This window comes from Pteropus alecto, unplaced genomic scaffold (genome assembly GCF_000325575.1).
Source record: "Pteropus alecto unplaced genomic scaffold, ASM32557v1 scaffold88, whole genome shotgun sequence".
Classification (NCBI taxonomy): Eukaryota; Metazoa; Chordata; class Mammalia; order Chiroptera; family Pteropodidae; genus Pteropus; species Pteropus alecto.
Window position 1 is genome coordinate 19,328,278 of NW_006494611.1, and position 17,142 is coordinate 19,345,419.

The 17,142-nt window shown below is 34.3% G+C and overlaps 1 protein-coding gene across 2 annotated transcripts in view; it reads left to right on the forward strand.

Moving 5' to 3' along the window:
* PRKG1 (protein kinase cGMP-dependent 1) overlaps positions 1 to 17,142 on the forward strand; it is a 1,107,428-nt gene that overhangs the window by 400,425 nt on the left and 689,861 nt on the right. For both annotated transcript variants that reach the window (XM_006925986.1, XM_006925985.1), the window contains exon 3: positions 12,084 to 12,197. In XM_006925986.1, the coding sequence (XP_006926048.1) occupies positions 12,084 to 12,197 (114 nt within the window). The remainder of the gene's footprint in view (positions 1 to 12,083; positions 12,198 to 17,142) is intronic.

Consider the following 17,142-nt stretch of genomic DNA (forward strand, 5'->3'; position numbering starts at 1 on the left):
TTTATCTTTTCTCAGATCCTTCACCTAAGAAATTAGTGTGAAGCAGACTAATTTAGAGAGAAAGATGAGACATTAGTTCTGGCAACCTATAACTGAATATCATACATTAGATATCTCTTTTACTAAAAGTACTCTAGCCTCTTTAACATGAGGCTTTCCTACTGACCACTTTCTCTGTAATCTCCAGCTTCTTGGTCACTCCTTTCTTCCTTCGCTCCCCTTGCTCATTTATCACTCTTCTCTTTTCCACTCCTAAATTTTATGAACCAAGATTTTAAAACTTCCCTCTCCCTCCTTAAAACTGCTTATCAAAATATTTTTCTAAAAGAAAAAAAAATTTTAAGAATTGTTTTTAACCTACATATTCTTTGTCTTGCCACAAGTGATGCAGCAGGACAGGGCAAATTTCTTCGAGTTGATGGGGGGAGACTAAGCCCAACACCGAGAGAAGAGGGTCCTTTGGCGGAGACTGTAGAAAGAATTCAACGCACATGCCAAAGTTGGAGTTAAAGGAGAGTTTATTAGAAAAGGGGTAACTCCACGGACAAAGCATGGTCTCAGAGGCAGAGAGTGAGTGGGACAGTAAGAGAAAGACAGAGTAAAGGCACTGAGAGAGAGACCCTGAGTATTTAGGGAATTCAATTTATGTCATTCTTTAGTTCCCATTTCCTTTGATATAGACATACAGTGCGGAAGGGGAAGAGTATATATTGAGAAAAGATAAAAATATGAAGAAAGGCCTGCTGGCAGTTCCCAGCCTTTAATTCATAGGTTCTCCATGGTTTTAGCCATAGAGAATGACTCTTGGTTCCTGTTTCCCCTTCATAGGTGTGGGGAATGGGTTGTTAGTAATCCAGCAGAAATCTTCCTTTGTTCTGAGGGTGTCCTCCTGGCCTGGCTGCAGGGCTGATCAGCACATTGCAGTCTCTGAATGTGGCTCGATTAACATTTTTAATTCTCTTGCCTTCTCCCTACATTACAACTATTATCTAATTATCATAAATCTATTAAATAACTTACTGGTATCACAAGTCTGTAGTGAGGTAATCAAGGCATAGAGAGTTAAATAACACAGGATCCTGCACCCAGTCAGTGGTAGAGCCGGGACTTAATATTCTCAAGTATGTCTGGAAAAAAGGCTGCCATTCTAACATCATTAGGGTATTCTTATAAGTCTTGCTTCAAAAATTTCTGTAATTGCTTCTATTTCAGGTGACATCTTCTAGAGAAAATTATTTAGTAAAGTAGCTTTGTGGTTTTATTCAATCCAATGACAACATGGTTTACTTAAGGATGGCAAACTGCTCTTAACCTTTTCTTAGCTTGCAATTTACATCTGGTGGAGGTTGAAATAACGTAGTGGAAAGCAAAATTTTCCCTTCAAATATTCAGTATTTTGTATGTACATAGATTTAGAAAATTTCTCAACTTTGGCATTACTCACATTTTGAGATGAATAATGCTTTGTTGTGGGGCTGTCCTGTTCTTTGTAGGGTGTTTAGCAATATTCCTGGCCTTTATCTTTTAGGTGCCATAGAACCTTCTAGTTGTGACAACCAAAAATATCTCCAGACATGGCCAAATATCCTTTGGAGTTAAAATTGCCCCCGGTTGAGAACCATTGCATTACATCATTAACTCTTCCAAGCTTAATAATAAAACATAGCAAAAACGAACTGATATAATGAGTACCCACAAGTCTGACAGTGATAGTTATACTCTTGTCATTTGCCTGTATCTAAGGAAATACAGAAATAGCCAATTATTTAGGCTAACTGAAGGTGCTCACATAGTAAAGAAATAATAGAGCAAGAATACATTATACATTGCTAGAATTAAGCTTAATGAACTTAAGACAAATTATCTGTTCAACTCTCACTTATTCAGGGAATGATTAGTCTATTTACTGTTCTTCTGTGTGCATATCTCCTCTGCCTGGTCTTTAGCTTTCTTCTTCACTAGAAATTGAAATTAGTCCACAGATAATTATCTAGTACTTTCTGTATATTTTAAAGTGCTAGGATTTCAAAATATAACATGTATAAAGATTATAGAATTATGATGCTTGTGAAATCCTTCCAGAATCCTATTCATATCAGATAAACGATCAACCCATTTACAATAGATTTGTACGTTCTCTACTCCTTAAATACCTTCAAGGACAGAAGAGCTGTTGTGTAAGTTTCTCATTTCAGACTTTCATTCTGATGGTTCAGATGATTCTCTGTGTCCAAAATGCTTAAATTTTAGTCTGTTTCCTCATATATGTTTCCTTTGTGGGTATGTTTTATGCTCTATGACCTCAGAGTTAGAAACCAAAGAAATAAGTGAAGTTCAGGTATCCTAATGAGCATATTAATCCCCATTTCTCTCTCTCCCACTCTCCCCATCTCTTTTTCCTCCTCCCACCCACCCATAAGTGAGATTTAAAGTTCTGGATACTTCATTTGTATTTTTGATTCTCTCATTACCAACAATAACTATGATTTCATTTTATATTCAATATACATTGTAATCTGTTGTAATTTAATGAAAAATTGTGTCAAGTGTGTTTATAGCAGTCATGACCAGAAGGGAAATCAGATTTGCCTGATTAGAGAGGAAGCAAAAGTCTTCACTCATGTAGCTTCAATCTCAACTAGCCTCTTACACCTCAGATTCAGTTTTATTCCATTTGTATAACTAGTTCTTTTGTGCTTCCTGTAGGAATTATTGTTATGATGATATCAAAGAAAAATGACTCTTTGAGTGGGAAACTTGGTCCTAATAAAGTATTATAAGAACCTGATGGTTAAAGAAACTATAACACAAATAGTTTAGGAAAAAAAATAATCCTACTACAAATATGTATGTATGATGAGAAAGAAATAAGAAAAATACATACCCAACTACAACTGGGTTAAGCAAACTTTGGAAGGAGTGCATAATACTAAAACAGAGCTTGTTCTCACAGGCTTTTATTCAGTGGCCATAGAGTGATTTTCAGTCAACAAGATTAACACATCTATGGAGTGAGAGTTTAGATTCAGAGAGTCTAGATCCATTTGGATTTGAAAGCAATCTTAAACAGAAAATTGATAAGGTGCTGACACACTGCAGTTTTTTTAATTTAAAAACAATCATATCTCACAGGTTATCATTTTCCTTCTTATATTGACTTAAGGAAAACATATATAAATGACCAACAAGAAGTACAGGTTTAAGGGGGATATCTAAGAATATAGATATTCCTGGCAATTGGATGGCTTTTCTCTTCAGTTAGCTCATAGCAATCTCATCAATTTCTACTTTCTTCCACCAATGACATCACTCCCAATCTAAAACGACCTTATAAGGCAAGTCTGATTCAATAATATCCCTAATCTATGAAGAAAGCAGAGAGGTTCTAAAAATTCTCATCACAAGGAAAAAAAAAATCATTTCTTTTGTATTTATATGAGATATTAACTAAATTTATTGTGGTAATCATTTAGCAATACATGAAAGTGAAGTCATGCTCTACATTTTAAACTTATACAGTGCTATAGGTCAATTATATCTAAAAATAATAAAGAAGGAAAACATACCCATAAGTGATCCTCATCTCCTACAGAAAATACATGGTATTTTATGCTGGTAACAAGAGAGCCCAACCACACAATGTTGGATTTGGTGGAATCTAGCAACATCAAAAACTCTTATGAGAGAATACATAATGTAAAGGTTGTGATCTTAAACATACAAATCATGAAAGTATAGTCAAACAGATTATAGGAAGAAAGTGATGCGAAGTCTCGTTTGGATGGGACTTTTGATATAACACTTGTCTTCCTTTAATGGCCAATGATGTCATCCCCAGCATTCCAATTGACGTTGTTGGAACTAAGCACAAAGTGTTTATAATTAGGTTATTGCTAGCCATTCTATTTCAGCCTTCCAGTAATAAATCTCTAAGCTGATTTGCCTTATTGTGAAAGTTCTTACAACACAAAACACAGGTTAGTGAAAAACCTATAAAGATGACGGGAGATTCTGGGCCTCCTTGTAAACTCAATTTCTTCTTTTATATATAGGACCTACTGATTCTTATAAAAGATAGATGAAAGGTGGTATGTGAATTGCAATGCCAAAAAGTGGGAGGTAGGTTGATTGTTGATCAAAGTGGCAAGATTTAAGACTTATGAGTCAGCCATTCCAGATTATAAATGAGCATATGGTAAGTAAATTAGAATAAAAAAGTACATTCGAGTTACTCTGTAGAGCTTTGAGTTATATATGCTAATGGCAGAAGTGATAAAAGAGCTAAATGAAACTATAAATAAACCTTATCTGAGCCAACTGTTTCAACATTTCTCATGCAAACAACTTTAACAATTTAGCAAAATCTAAATAAAAATGATTTAAATGTTTCTTTTCTTTCATGGAGATAAGTACATAGTAAAAGTAAAACCAATATAGTATCACATTTTTTAAAAAAGCAAATATGAATAAAAAGAGCAGATGCAGAATATATAGATTAACCTCATTTTGGAATATCATTAGTGCCCCCAAATAACAGCTCTAGTAACTTCTAGCTGCTATTGAGTTTCATCAAGGAAAATAATGGAAAAAGTCTAGAATTGTACTAGAATGTTCTGAAAATGTCTTTTAACTACTCTTAAAAGATTGATTTGAAATCTAACATTTGAAAATGAAGTGTTAAAAGTCATAAATAAATGCTAATGAATGTCATATTTCTTTAAAGAAATAGAAGTTAAGCAGTGCTGACCTGAAGTAAATTCATCAAAATGCACTCCTAAAGTTAATAGCAAATTATAATTATATAGAAAACTCTAAGCATGATCTCTCCCGGTCTTGGTATAAGCTTCTGGCAAAAGCATGGTGTATATTCAGCCTACTTGACGTTTTCCCTGTTTTACTTTGTATCCCTCCCCTCACCACCAAAATAACCACACATAGACCTACCTACTTTCTGTACAAATGGAATCCATTTAAAACAAATCTCAAGGTAGCCACAGAGTGGAAAAGAAAGTATAAAATGAGGGGAGTGGCTTCGAGATGGCCCTAATACTTTAAAGGAAGTTGATTAGGTGGAAATAGGGGCCATTGAGTATGTAGTAAACTTTTGATTCTCTTATTCTTAATTTTCTTAAGTGAATCACCCAGTCCATATTTGGAAATCATTTTTAAATGTATAATCACTTCTAATTTTGCTTTAAAGATGGTATATGACACAGTGAATAAGCTTAAGCAAATTCACATTTCACATCAATAACACTTTATTGGCCTCTTGAGAATTAGAATATTTCTAAACGTCCCTGAAATAACTCATTATTCTAATATATATCTAACTTCCTTTTCAGTACCCAAAAGCCCTGCCTCCCTAAATTACTCCCCAACCCCACAACAGGTATGAGCAAATAAGTGATCAAATTATGATTCAGGAAAACATTTACACTTTGTTTACCATTTAGATCTTTCTATTCATTTAAAAAAAAAAAATACACTGCTTTTTGGCCCAACTCTTTAATATATTATCAGATCCCTTACTTCCTTGGCTATTGTGAATATATTGAATCTGCAATGTTTAACTTAACCTGGAAAAGATGTTTTACATCCAACTTTCTATTTCTCAAATACAATCTGTTTCAGCTAGTCTTTATTTTTGTTTTTCTAATTAACATGAAATATAACCTCTTTTACTAACAGCAATTATTCAAATATATAATTATTTCTACCCATCTTAAATAAATTTTTTATGTTTTCAATGACAGTTGGCATACAGTGTTATATTAGTTTTAGGTGTACAACATAATGATTAGACAGTTATATAACTTAGGAAGTGATCACCCCCATAAGTCTAGAACTCATGTGACACCATATTTAGTTATTACAATATTATTGATTTCATTTCCTATGCTATACTTTACATCTTCATAACTATTTTGTAATTACCAATTTGTACTTCTTAATCCCCTCCCAATTTTCACCCATCTTCCCAACTTCCCTTTTATGGCAAGCATCAAAGTGTTCTCTGTATGAGTTTGTTTTCTCTTTTGTTAATTTCATTCTTTAGATTCCACATATATGTGAAATCATATGGCATTTGTCTTTCTCTTTCTGACTTCACTCAGCACAATACCCTCTAAGTCCATTCATATTGTTGCAGATGGCAAGATTTCATTCTTTTTATGGCTGAGTAATATTTCAGTGTGTGTGTGTACATATATATCTCACCCCTTTTTTATCCATTCATCCGTTGATGGACATTCAAGTTGCCTCCATATCTTGGCTATTGTAAATAATGCTGCAATGAACATATGAATGCACATGTCCCTTTGAATTCGAAGTAGTGCTTTGAATTTCTTTGCATAAATATGCAGAAGTAAGATTATTGGATTTTTCTTTGTCTCCTATTGCAGCCTTTGTTTTCAAATCTATTTTGTCTGCTATAAATATCGCTACTCCAGCCTTTTCTTTTCATTTTTATGGAATACCATTTTCCATCTCTTTTAGTGTCTGTATTTTGATTTGAAGTGAGTTCTTCATAGGCAACATATGTTAAGGTCTTGTTTTCTTATCCATTCAGCAACCCTATTTTTTGATTGGAGCATTTAATACATTCGTATTTAAAGTAATTATTGATATGTGGTTATTGCCATTTTATAATCATATTTTTAATCTTTTCTTAAAGAAGTCCCTCTAACATTTCTCGTACTACTAGTTTGGTGGTAATGAACTTCATTAGCTTTTTCTGTCTGGTAAACTCTTATCTCTCCTTCCATTCTAAATGATAGCTTTGGTGGGTGGAGTAATCTGGATTGTAGGTCCTTGCTTTTTAGTACTTTGAATATTTTGTAGCAATCGCTTCTGGCCTGGAAAGTTTTTGTTGAGAAATCAGCTGACAGTCTTATGGGAGCTCCCTTGTAGGTAACTAACTGCTTCTTTCTTGCTGCTTTTAAGTTTCTCTTTGTCTTTAACTTTTGGCATTTTAATTGTGATGTGTCTTGGTGTGGGGCTGTTTGAGTCTATCTTGTTTGAGACTCTCTGTGCTTCCTGGGTTTGTATGTCTATTTCCTTTGCCAGGTGAGGGAAGTTTTAGTGAATATTTTTTCAAATAGATTCTGAATCCCTTGCGCTCTCTCTTCTCCTGGTACCTCTATAATACAAATGTTATTACACTTTATATCGTCCCAAAGGCCCTTAAACTATCATCATTTTTTAAGATTATTTTTTCTCATTGCTGTTCTGATTGATTCTGCTACCTTATCTTCCATATCACTGATTTGATTCTCTACTTCATTTGATCTACTATTGAGTCCCTCTAATGTATTCATTATTTCATTTATTGTATTCTTCATTTATGACTGGTTCTTTTTTGTTCTCTACATCTTTGTTTTCTCTCTCTTTTGAAGTTCTTACTGAGATCATTGAGTATTCTTGTAACCAGTGTTTTGAAATCTGCATGTGATAGTTTGCTTGTCTCCGTTTTGTTTAGTTCTTCTTCTGGAGCTTTGTTTTGTTCTTTCATTTGAGACATGTTTCTTTGTCTCCCCATTGTGACTGACTCCCTGTGTTTGTTTCTAATTTTTAAGTGAGCTGCTATGTCTTGCTGTCTTAGTAGTATGGCCTATGTAGTAGATGTCCTGTGAGGCCCAGTAGTGCAGTCTCCCTAGCCACCTGAACTGGGTGCTCCAGATGTTTCCCTTGTGTGGGTTATGTGTGTTGTCCTCTTGTTGTTGAGCCTTGGTTGCTGTTGGCACATCAGTTGTAGGGATTGATCCTCAGGCTGATTGGTTGTGAGGACTGGCTGTGGTTACAGTGGAGAAGCTGGTGTGCAGAGTTTGACACGAGAAACAGAATTTATTTGACTGGAGCTCTGGTGCCTAATTAGTCTACCCTTTGGGTGTGCCATTTGTGGAAGTGGTTGAGTGGTGCTCTGGTGTGGTCTGAAGCTGGCCACCTGGTGTGTTGGTTCTGGGGCCTCTTGGGAGGGGCTCTGTTGCAGACCAAGATCACCCACTGCCTGTGCCCTTCCTGGGGCCACTTGGTATAAACTACAGCGTGTTTTTCAGATGGATGCCACTTGTGCTAAGATTGGAGGTACCTGACAGAGGCTATTTGTGAACCAAAGCCAGCTGTCACTAGGTCTGGGCATGGGGCCATTTAGTAAGAGATACTAGGCACACTGAAAGCATATGTTCCTTGTTTGGTGTTTGTGAACTTTAAGAGATCTTAGAAAAGTCTGCAACATGAACCAAGACAGGCCGTTTTTATGGAAAAGCCACTGGAAGTTGCTTGGTTACGCCTGCAAGTTGTGTGGGGTGGGGTCTTAGGGAATCACCAGAGTGAAGTGAACATTATTAGTCAGGCTGAGGGAGACTCAGATATGGCATCTGCCTGCATCTGCACATAGGGTAAGAGGAGGGTTCAACAGTGGAACAGTGGCTTCTGCCAACACTTCTGTCTAGGAGAAAGCTACCCCTCCAGCCCTTGCCCTGAAGCCAGATAGCTCAGTTCTTCCCTATATGTTTCTGGTAACTTTTGAGCTCCTGCCTCTGTCCTGGAGCAGGTGAGCCTGAGTTAAGTCTATGTTAGGGCCCTTTAAGAGGAAGGCCAGGGATTCCAGCAGCCCTTTGTCTGACACAGCTACAATCTCTGCTTGTTTTCACACTCAGCAGTTATGAGAACTTCTCTTCTAAGCAATTGAATCCTGGGCTGGGGAGGCTTGTGTACATCTGGGACCCCTCACTCATCAGGGGGCACCTCTGCAGCCAAGATATCCCTCTCAATTTTCAACTGCCACATGTAGGTGAGGGACCAGCCCATTCACCATCTCATCCCCTCCTTCCAGTCTCATAGTGGCTTTTGCTGTGCATCGTTTGTTATACGACTTATGCTTAGCTAGATGTCAGGTGATTCTCAATGATGGTTGTTCTGAAGTTATAATTTTTAGGTGGTCATAAGAGGGGGCAAACACAGTGTTTACCTACTCCACCATCTTGACTGGAAGCCTTGAAACAAGTGTTTTTTAAAATGCATCATCTTCAAGTATTTCCTTTAGTATGTTTTTAGAGCACACAAACTGATATTTTTGAAAGCTCACACTGTGCACAGCATTGTGTGTCCCCTGGAATTCACAGGCTGTTGCCTGCTCTATCCCTATACAGACTCAACTCAGACAGATCCTGTGAGCCTCTATACCTATATTTTTTTAAATGAGTTAGACATGAGAAAACTAGGCAAATATGTCAGGAGAACAAGTTGGAACCAGAAGTTAGCTTGTGCATAAATTTCAAAACGTAGAGTCATACAGTTCTGGCTATGAGCCTTCTAGAGGTCATATGAGAAAGAGAAACATGATCAATTACAAGACTAATTGTTCATAAATTAAAACAGATCAGTGTTAAATGAGCATGATTTATCAGAGAAGTAAGAAGCAGTAAGACTCAGTAGAGTGGTCATTGTGTTGGAGGAACATTTACAACTTCCCAGAGAAGAGGAAGTATCTGAATTTCATAAATTAGTATTCATATGACAGGTCCACAGATTTTCTTTTAGAAAGCACTGAACTAAAACAAGAGTCCTGATATTCTTTCTCACCCTTCATTTAGGCTGGCTATTGGTTGAGAAGGCATAAATCTCAAACTGTCCAGCAGGATTCTTAGTGGTGGTCTTATTCCTATGGGTCCCTTTCTACTGAAAACTTAACTGTAGAACTCAAAGAGGGAAGAAGACTTGTATAAAATCTGTTATTAATGAAAGTTCCTTAGGCATTGTTTATTTTGCTTTTAGTTCTATTAAGATAATTGAAGCTAGAACTTTAAGTCAAAGAAACTTTGTAATACATTGGAAGGTTGTTACAGTGTTAGTCTTGGGAGCCTCTACCCTAAGACTATAGGTGCAGAAGCAATACTACATCAAATGTCGGCCAAACCATAGCCAAGTGTGGAGGAGTACAAAGATAGGGCATTCTACCCGTTACACCAGTGGAATTTTTTAGGATTCTGTTTTCCTCCTTGGGTGTGATGTTGATTTGAATTCAAAAGTTTCTCACTCCCACGTGGACTGAGAATCTGAAACAAATACTTTCTCCATTAAAAAAAAAAAATATCCTACATGGACCTTGTTTGGTTTCTGTAATAGATGAAGGAGTATTGTGCTTTACTAGTGTAATCTAATAAATCCTACCTCCTTTTAAATGATAAATAAAATGATAATTATACCTATCGTAAGAGCTAGTATTCATTGAGCAATTGCTATATGCCGGTCACTGTGCTAAGCATTGTACCTGCTTTATCAATCCCTCATTGAGTTAGGTGCTTTTCTCTTATCCATTTTATTAATGAAGAAATTGAGGCATACAGAAATTAACAACTTGCCCAAGGTCACAAGGTTAGGAAGGAATCAATAAAAACCAGAACTCAACTCTTGGTCTGACTTCAAATGATGTATAAATTTCATAACCATGTTATATTTTGAGCCTGTCTCATTTTCGAGTAACAGATGAAATTTCTAAGTGAATAGGCTTGCTATTGAAATAAAGGGGAAAAATATCATGGGGGTATCTGAAACTTATGAAAATATTAATTTAATGGGCTGGTTTTGACATACCTATCGAAAGAATACTTTTTCCTGAAGTCAAGAAGTAAGGCATGAAAAAGATAGACTATTTGGCTATTCCTACATAAGAAAGTATTTCTAAGCCCTTTGAATTATTGGATTTGTTCATTCTTGAATAACTTTTTTTATACACAGAAGGAATATATGTACACAGTTCAAGAGTAGTGAGGTTTTGTATGGAATTTTATTCTAATTACTGCAGAATTCTCTTCCTATTGGTGCCATTTAGATGAAATGGCTTTCAGGGTTGAACAATATCTTCTGTAGGGTTGATCTTGCATCACTGGTACATGAATTAAACTTTAAAAAAAATTTAATATTTAAAATTTTTATCTCAATAAGTATTTGAAAAAATAAATTAGCACACCAACCCTGTTTTTACAAATATTATTGCTTAGATAAAGCTAGATTGCTTTTTTAAAAAGGAGGGAATGAATTTAAAGCCCAAACTCTAAAAAGTTAAATATTACAGGAAGCACACAGATAAAGGAACAATTGTGAAGTTGATGCATGAAGGCTTGAAGTTTGGAATTACTTGCTAGCATTTAGTTCCTTTTAATCACTACTAGCTCATAATAAGCATGAGGCTTTTCTTCTGTAGACTGGATAAGTAACTTGGAGGAATAATAGGAGAGGATTAAGTTTAGAATAAATTGTGGTGCCTTTTTATTTCTCGTTGTGTTAGGTGATAGAACTTCTAGTGTATTTTTTTTTCCATTTCTCCTATGAATGTATTTTTTTTCATATCTCCCATGAATTTTTTTTTTTTTAATTCCATGAATAGCATTTTCCTTACTTGCAGGTGACAATGTGCATTCAGTGTACAATGTTTCCTTAGCTTTCTCCCTCTTTAACATTTCATTTTCCAGGTCTTTTGTGGAACATAAACACTCCTTGTGTCTATTTCTTTTCCCTCAATCCTTAGTTTGTTTTTTCTTATAGTCAATGTTGCAGGGCTGGGAAGCAGATAAAACAGTCTTGCTTAAGTCAAATAAGATGTTTAAAAATAAAAGATACTATAATCTATAATTAAATAATACCCAAGAGTCAAAGTAATTTCCCTTTTCATAATAGCTGCCTTACTCAAACGAGAGCTCTCAAGTATGAAGTGTGCTATCAGAAATGTACCCACTTATTCAGTTTTTCTTTCAGATTCAAAATGACATGAAAATTGGAATCACCATAGTTTTCTAATATCACATTTGGAATAATTTTATATGTTTATACTTTTTCTTTGTCTTCTGGTATTGTCTTTCATCTCAAATCTTATCAGTAATTAATTTTAAAAAGGTTATGGTTTTCTTAATTTGTATGTTTTACTGTATATCTTGCATTTCATGTTTATGATGACATTGTTTTCATTGGTAACTGCTTTGTATTTTAAAAAATGAACCTAGAACTCCTCATTTCATATTGAAAATGCAGCAAACAAAATGAAGCATGAGAGAGAATTAAAATAATGTGTCTTCCCTTCTTTTTAGATGGCAAGGTTGAAGTCACAAAAGAAGGTGTGAAGCTGTGCACCATGGGTCCGGGGAAAGTGTTCGGGGAGTTGGCTATTCTCTACAATTGTACTCGGACAGCGACCGTCAAGAGTAAGACTGTTTTATTTTTTCGGATACCTTCAATGTCTGTTTTTTTGCCCTAGATCTGTGAGATGTTCATTAACATGACTCTTGATTTAATCTTTGTAATTTTATTTATATTTTAATTTTTGCTTTGCAATATAGTTGACATATGTATTTTCCTACTAAAGGATGATGGTTAATAGTCAGTTTTGCATAACTTAAATTTTATTGCTGACTTATGAAAAGTATCCTTTTAACCTAAAATTCTTATAAATTAGGATTTATAAAATAATATTATTTTATAAATTAGAATTAAACAGGAACAAGACCTTTCTTTTTCTGCTTTTAAAACCTCAGGATCATATTTAAGAAATTTTTACATATCTGGTATTTTGGGTTATATCCCCTGCTTAAATTTCATTCAGTGGTTTAGAAAAATTAAGAGGAGAAATGTTTTTCATCTCATTCAAACATCAAGTGAGATATATCCTGAATTCTAAAACTGTGTCTGAGTATATTCTTGTCTTCAGCTGCTCATCAAGCTGTATATTATAACATTTTTCTTTTCTACTGATTGAGCTTATTTTAAATCAGGGCAATAAAGCAGCTTGTTTCCCTAACTTTACATGTATGTGTATATATGACTTCTCTAGCAACTTTTATTGCTTGGTATAAGCAGCTGCAATACTTAGAGGGGAAAATTTTTTTTTGTTTTAAATTATCTGTCCTAACTCCAGGATGTGATGAGTGTATAACAAACACAGCTGAATGAATGCAAAAGACAACAATGCAAGGTCCATTGCATCTTTAGGCAGAGATGTATCTCATGTCTGAAAAGCTCTTCTGATATGTTATCCTGCGGATGATTGCTGTCACAAGTTACTATGATGAGATCGTGTCATTTAAAAAAAAAAATACCATTGGCAAATGACATTGTTAATATCAATTAGTAATATCCAGATAACTAATTTGTGTATTAGTATTTTCTCTCAGAAGTACGGAAATGATTGACAATATGATGTTGAAACTTGGATTGTACAGAACTTAAGAATACATGGCTAGCTAGATTCCCAGAAATAGTTTTATATGTCTTGTTAGTGAATCACCTTTTAATTCATTGAAATCATTGTGACATCAGTTGCAGTTGGGGCCCTTATGAGTCCTTGTTCGCACTTGATTCTTAATCTCTGAAAGCATAGAACTCCTTTGTTTGATAGGAACTAGCATGTTTTTATTTCATGTGATCATTTAATTACATGACTCAAAGAATAATGAATCCCAATGAACCATAACAGATTCTGCCAGAACTTTAACTCACATGAAAAGTGCCTTAACTAGAAAGTAGTCATGACTTCATTAAGTGAACAGATGTTACTATCATGCTTCGTTTTCATGAAAAATATATTCCCTTTGGGGCAAAAAAGAACCAGAATAGAATATTTTGATTGAACAGGCTTTCTTAGGATTATGAATAGTAATTTCTTTAAGTTTTAAAATATTTAAATTTTAAACATATTTCAGCCTCGTATACAGCTTGTTTAATATAACTGAAACTACAAAATTTCCAAAGGTCAACAGTTGGTTAATTATAAAGGTAAACACAGTGCTTAATCTTTTGAAATACTGAATTATTGTTAAAGAAACATTTTAAATAGACTAAATAGTGTGTTTAAATAATTTTTACAGCAAAAAATTTTTATAAGATTATTGTTTTGCTTCATAAAAATCAACTGTCTTATTAAGTTTCTTCAAAATGGTGTTAGCCACTATTGTACTCATGTTTGGTCAATTCCAATAGACGTAAGGTATCTGACTCAGCAAGAAGAAGCTGGGTGTTGAATGCAATTTATAATTCTAACTATTTGGGGAGTCAGAACATCCATCATTGATGGAAATGATTGATGGAGTGTATTCTTTAACACAGAGTCAGATATTTCAGGTGATCTTGTTCCTACTTAAGATATGGAAGTTGTATTTTGAAAAGAGCCTAGGGTTGATGATGTGCAAATATATTCATGTATTTATAGGTGATGAGATTTTGTGCATGAGTAAGGAATATGATCTATTAACAACTGTTCCTTTTGAATGTTGTGTAAGAACTATAAGGTGTGAAAAATGATTATGCATTGTTCAGGATCTTTATTGTTCTGTCTTCTGTACTATCCAGGAAGATTGTACTTATGACAGTAGTCCTTAAATACCATTTGAAATTTATGATTAAATTATACCCTCAGGCTGATCACTTTATAATTCTGATTAGATTCCATTGTGAGTGCTACTTTTACCTAATGACCATAGTAAATTCTCTCATACTCTCCACATATGATATTTTAAAATGCCCTTATTTGGGCTTTTAAATCCAGTTATTTCTCAGGATTCATATTTTGTGTCAACTCTTTTCCATTTCTTCTTATCATTTTTTCCAGTGATGACCATTTGGATTAACTTTCAAAATGGATTTATCCACTTGAGTATAATAGTCTGAATTTGAGAGGACTGCCCTTCCTACTCAACAGCTTATTTATTCATGTTTGTTTTTCTCTCATTTACCTGGGATTGTGATTCCCTTTCACCCAGCGTCACCCACTTTCTTTCATGATTGAAAATGTTAATGATTCCCTTCTTCTTTCGTTCTCCCGAGGTCAGACTGAAAGCTGTCTAGCATTTCAATGCATTTTTTATCTCATAATCATAACTAAATCCTAGGTGACTTTCAAGAGCTCTTCAATGAAAATTATTCATTTTTTTGTTCAAGAGGGCACTTTTTTGAAATTATATCAGGCCATGAATAAATTCCAGTGACTTCCTCTACTAACGAATGTGATCCTAATACTTGTGGGTTTTCTTTACCTTAGAATATAAAAGAAAATTTTATTGCAATGTAGGTGACATATAACATTATATTCATGGCCAGTTAACATCCATCACCATACAGAGTTACAAAAATTTTTTTCATGGAATGAGAACTTTTAAGATCCACTCTTTTAGCAATTTTCAAATATGCAATAGAATACTATTAACTATAGTTGTCATGCTGTGCAATATATCCCCAGGACTTATTTATTTTATAACTAGAAGTTTGTACCTTTTGATCTGCTTCAATTATTTCACCCAGTCACCCCCACCTCTGCTAATTACCAATCTGTTCTCTATATCTATGAGCTTGAGTACTTTCTTTTTTTTAGATTCCACATTTAAGTGAGACCATATAATATCTCTACCAGACATTTCATGTAACATACTGCCCTTAAGGTCCATCTGTGTTTTCACAAATGGCAAGATTTCTTTTCTTTTTAATGGATGCTTAGTATTTATAGTGATATGTAAAGAAAACATCCATGGTATGATGCAGATCTTTATTCATAGTCTAATCGTATTTTATAAAACACCGTAGATTTTTCCCTAAGGAATGAGGGTATAAAAATATGTAAAATTAACATGATAATGGAAATAAAAACCTAACAAATGTCTTGAGGTTATTCATGGTTTTCTTTTAACTGTGTTATGAAAATAGCCACTTTGATTGTGTCTATCCAATCACAAACACTCCAGCTGCCATAGGGAGGGAAAAAAATCAGTTGTTACATTAGATTTTCACAACACTAAACAATTAATGTCTCCAATGTTGTTTGAATTTAACATTTTGTCTAATTTAGGATTCTCTAGACAACAGAGAGTATTACCATCCATTTGCAAACCCCATAAGGTATAAGAATTCCTATTATATCCATTGAATACCCTTTGCTTACTCAATTCCCTTACCTGGAAGCATATCATTTTCATGTTTTCTGAAAGTGTCACTCTTGGCTGTGATTTCACTTTCACTACCCTCACAGCTAAATCCATATCAATTTACACTCACCCTGGGACTCTTACCTTGCGTCTGTGCCCAAGGTTCTTTAAAATCATAAAAATGGAAAAGTCAAAGTTACTGGAAACCTCAAAATAGAAAGGAAAAGACATTTGATTTACAATGAGAGAGAGATTCAGTGACACATACCCCGTGTGTGAATTTGCAGGGACATTTATGCTATTGTCTCATTTTAACTTGGTTTCCCACAACCAATTTTCACAACTACATAGGAATTTTTTTTGAGGGTTGAATCACATGATTCTTTGCTCTAACTTCACTTATGCATAAGTTGGTATTTTTGCCCGAAGATACTAAACTGAAGCCGTTTCCTCTTACTTTGAATTTTCAGCTCACAATGCTCCAAACCTTAGCTAGTATATTATTCTAAGAGTTCCATTCAAATAGACTTTAATTTTAAAAAAGAATAAAAGATCTCTCTCTCTGTAGGAAACTATCTCCATACCAGGTTAAGATGATCACCATAGAAATTATCTGCAAAAGTTTGTCTATGGTGGATGTGAATTGACTTGGGCAAAATATCCGAGTAATTATTTCTGCTTAGATTATTTATAGTAAGTATTTTAAAATCCCAAAGTATTAAAATACTTCAGTACTAACGCAAAAAAAGCTTACATAACCTACAAGAAATCTGACTTTAATAACATTTGGTAAAAATATTTTTCTGACTTAGTTTGAATACTTTCAAGTTTCCATAGATAGGCTTTCCTAAGATATTTGCATAGAGGGAAGTTGACTAATTACAGAATTTTAATGTACCATAGACATTTTAAGAACAAAGTCAAAAGGGTTTGATTTTTTTCTGTTTATTTTTGTTTTTAAAATAAATTTGAGTCTGTGCAATGGGATGGCTTATACATTTCCTTGAAGCTCTGTTTCAAACATTGCATTATTCAACTTGGCTCAAAAATTTACCAACTGTCAAAACCTAAAAAGATAAATGAGAAAAAAAGGAGTTTTGACTAAAATTTCTTGCTCAAATACCTCTATATGCTGTAAATGTAATACCTGTACCAAAGTCAACATACAGTGCTTTTTACTGGTAAAGGAATAAAAGAAATGAATGCCACTTCATAACTTATATAAATATCTAGTCATTGC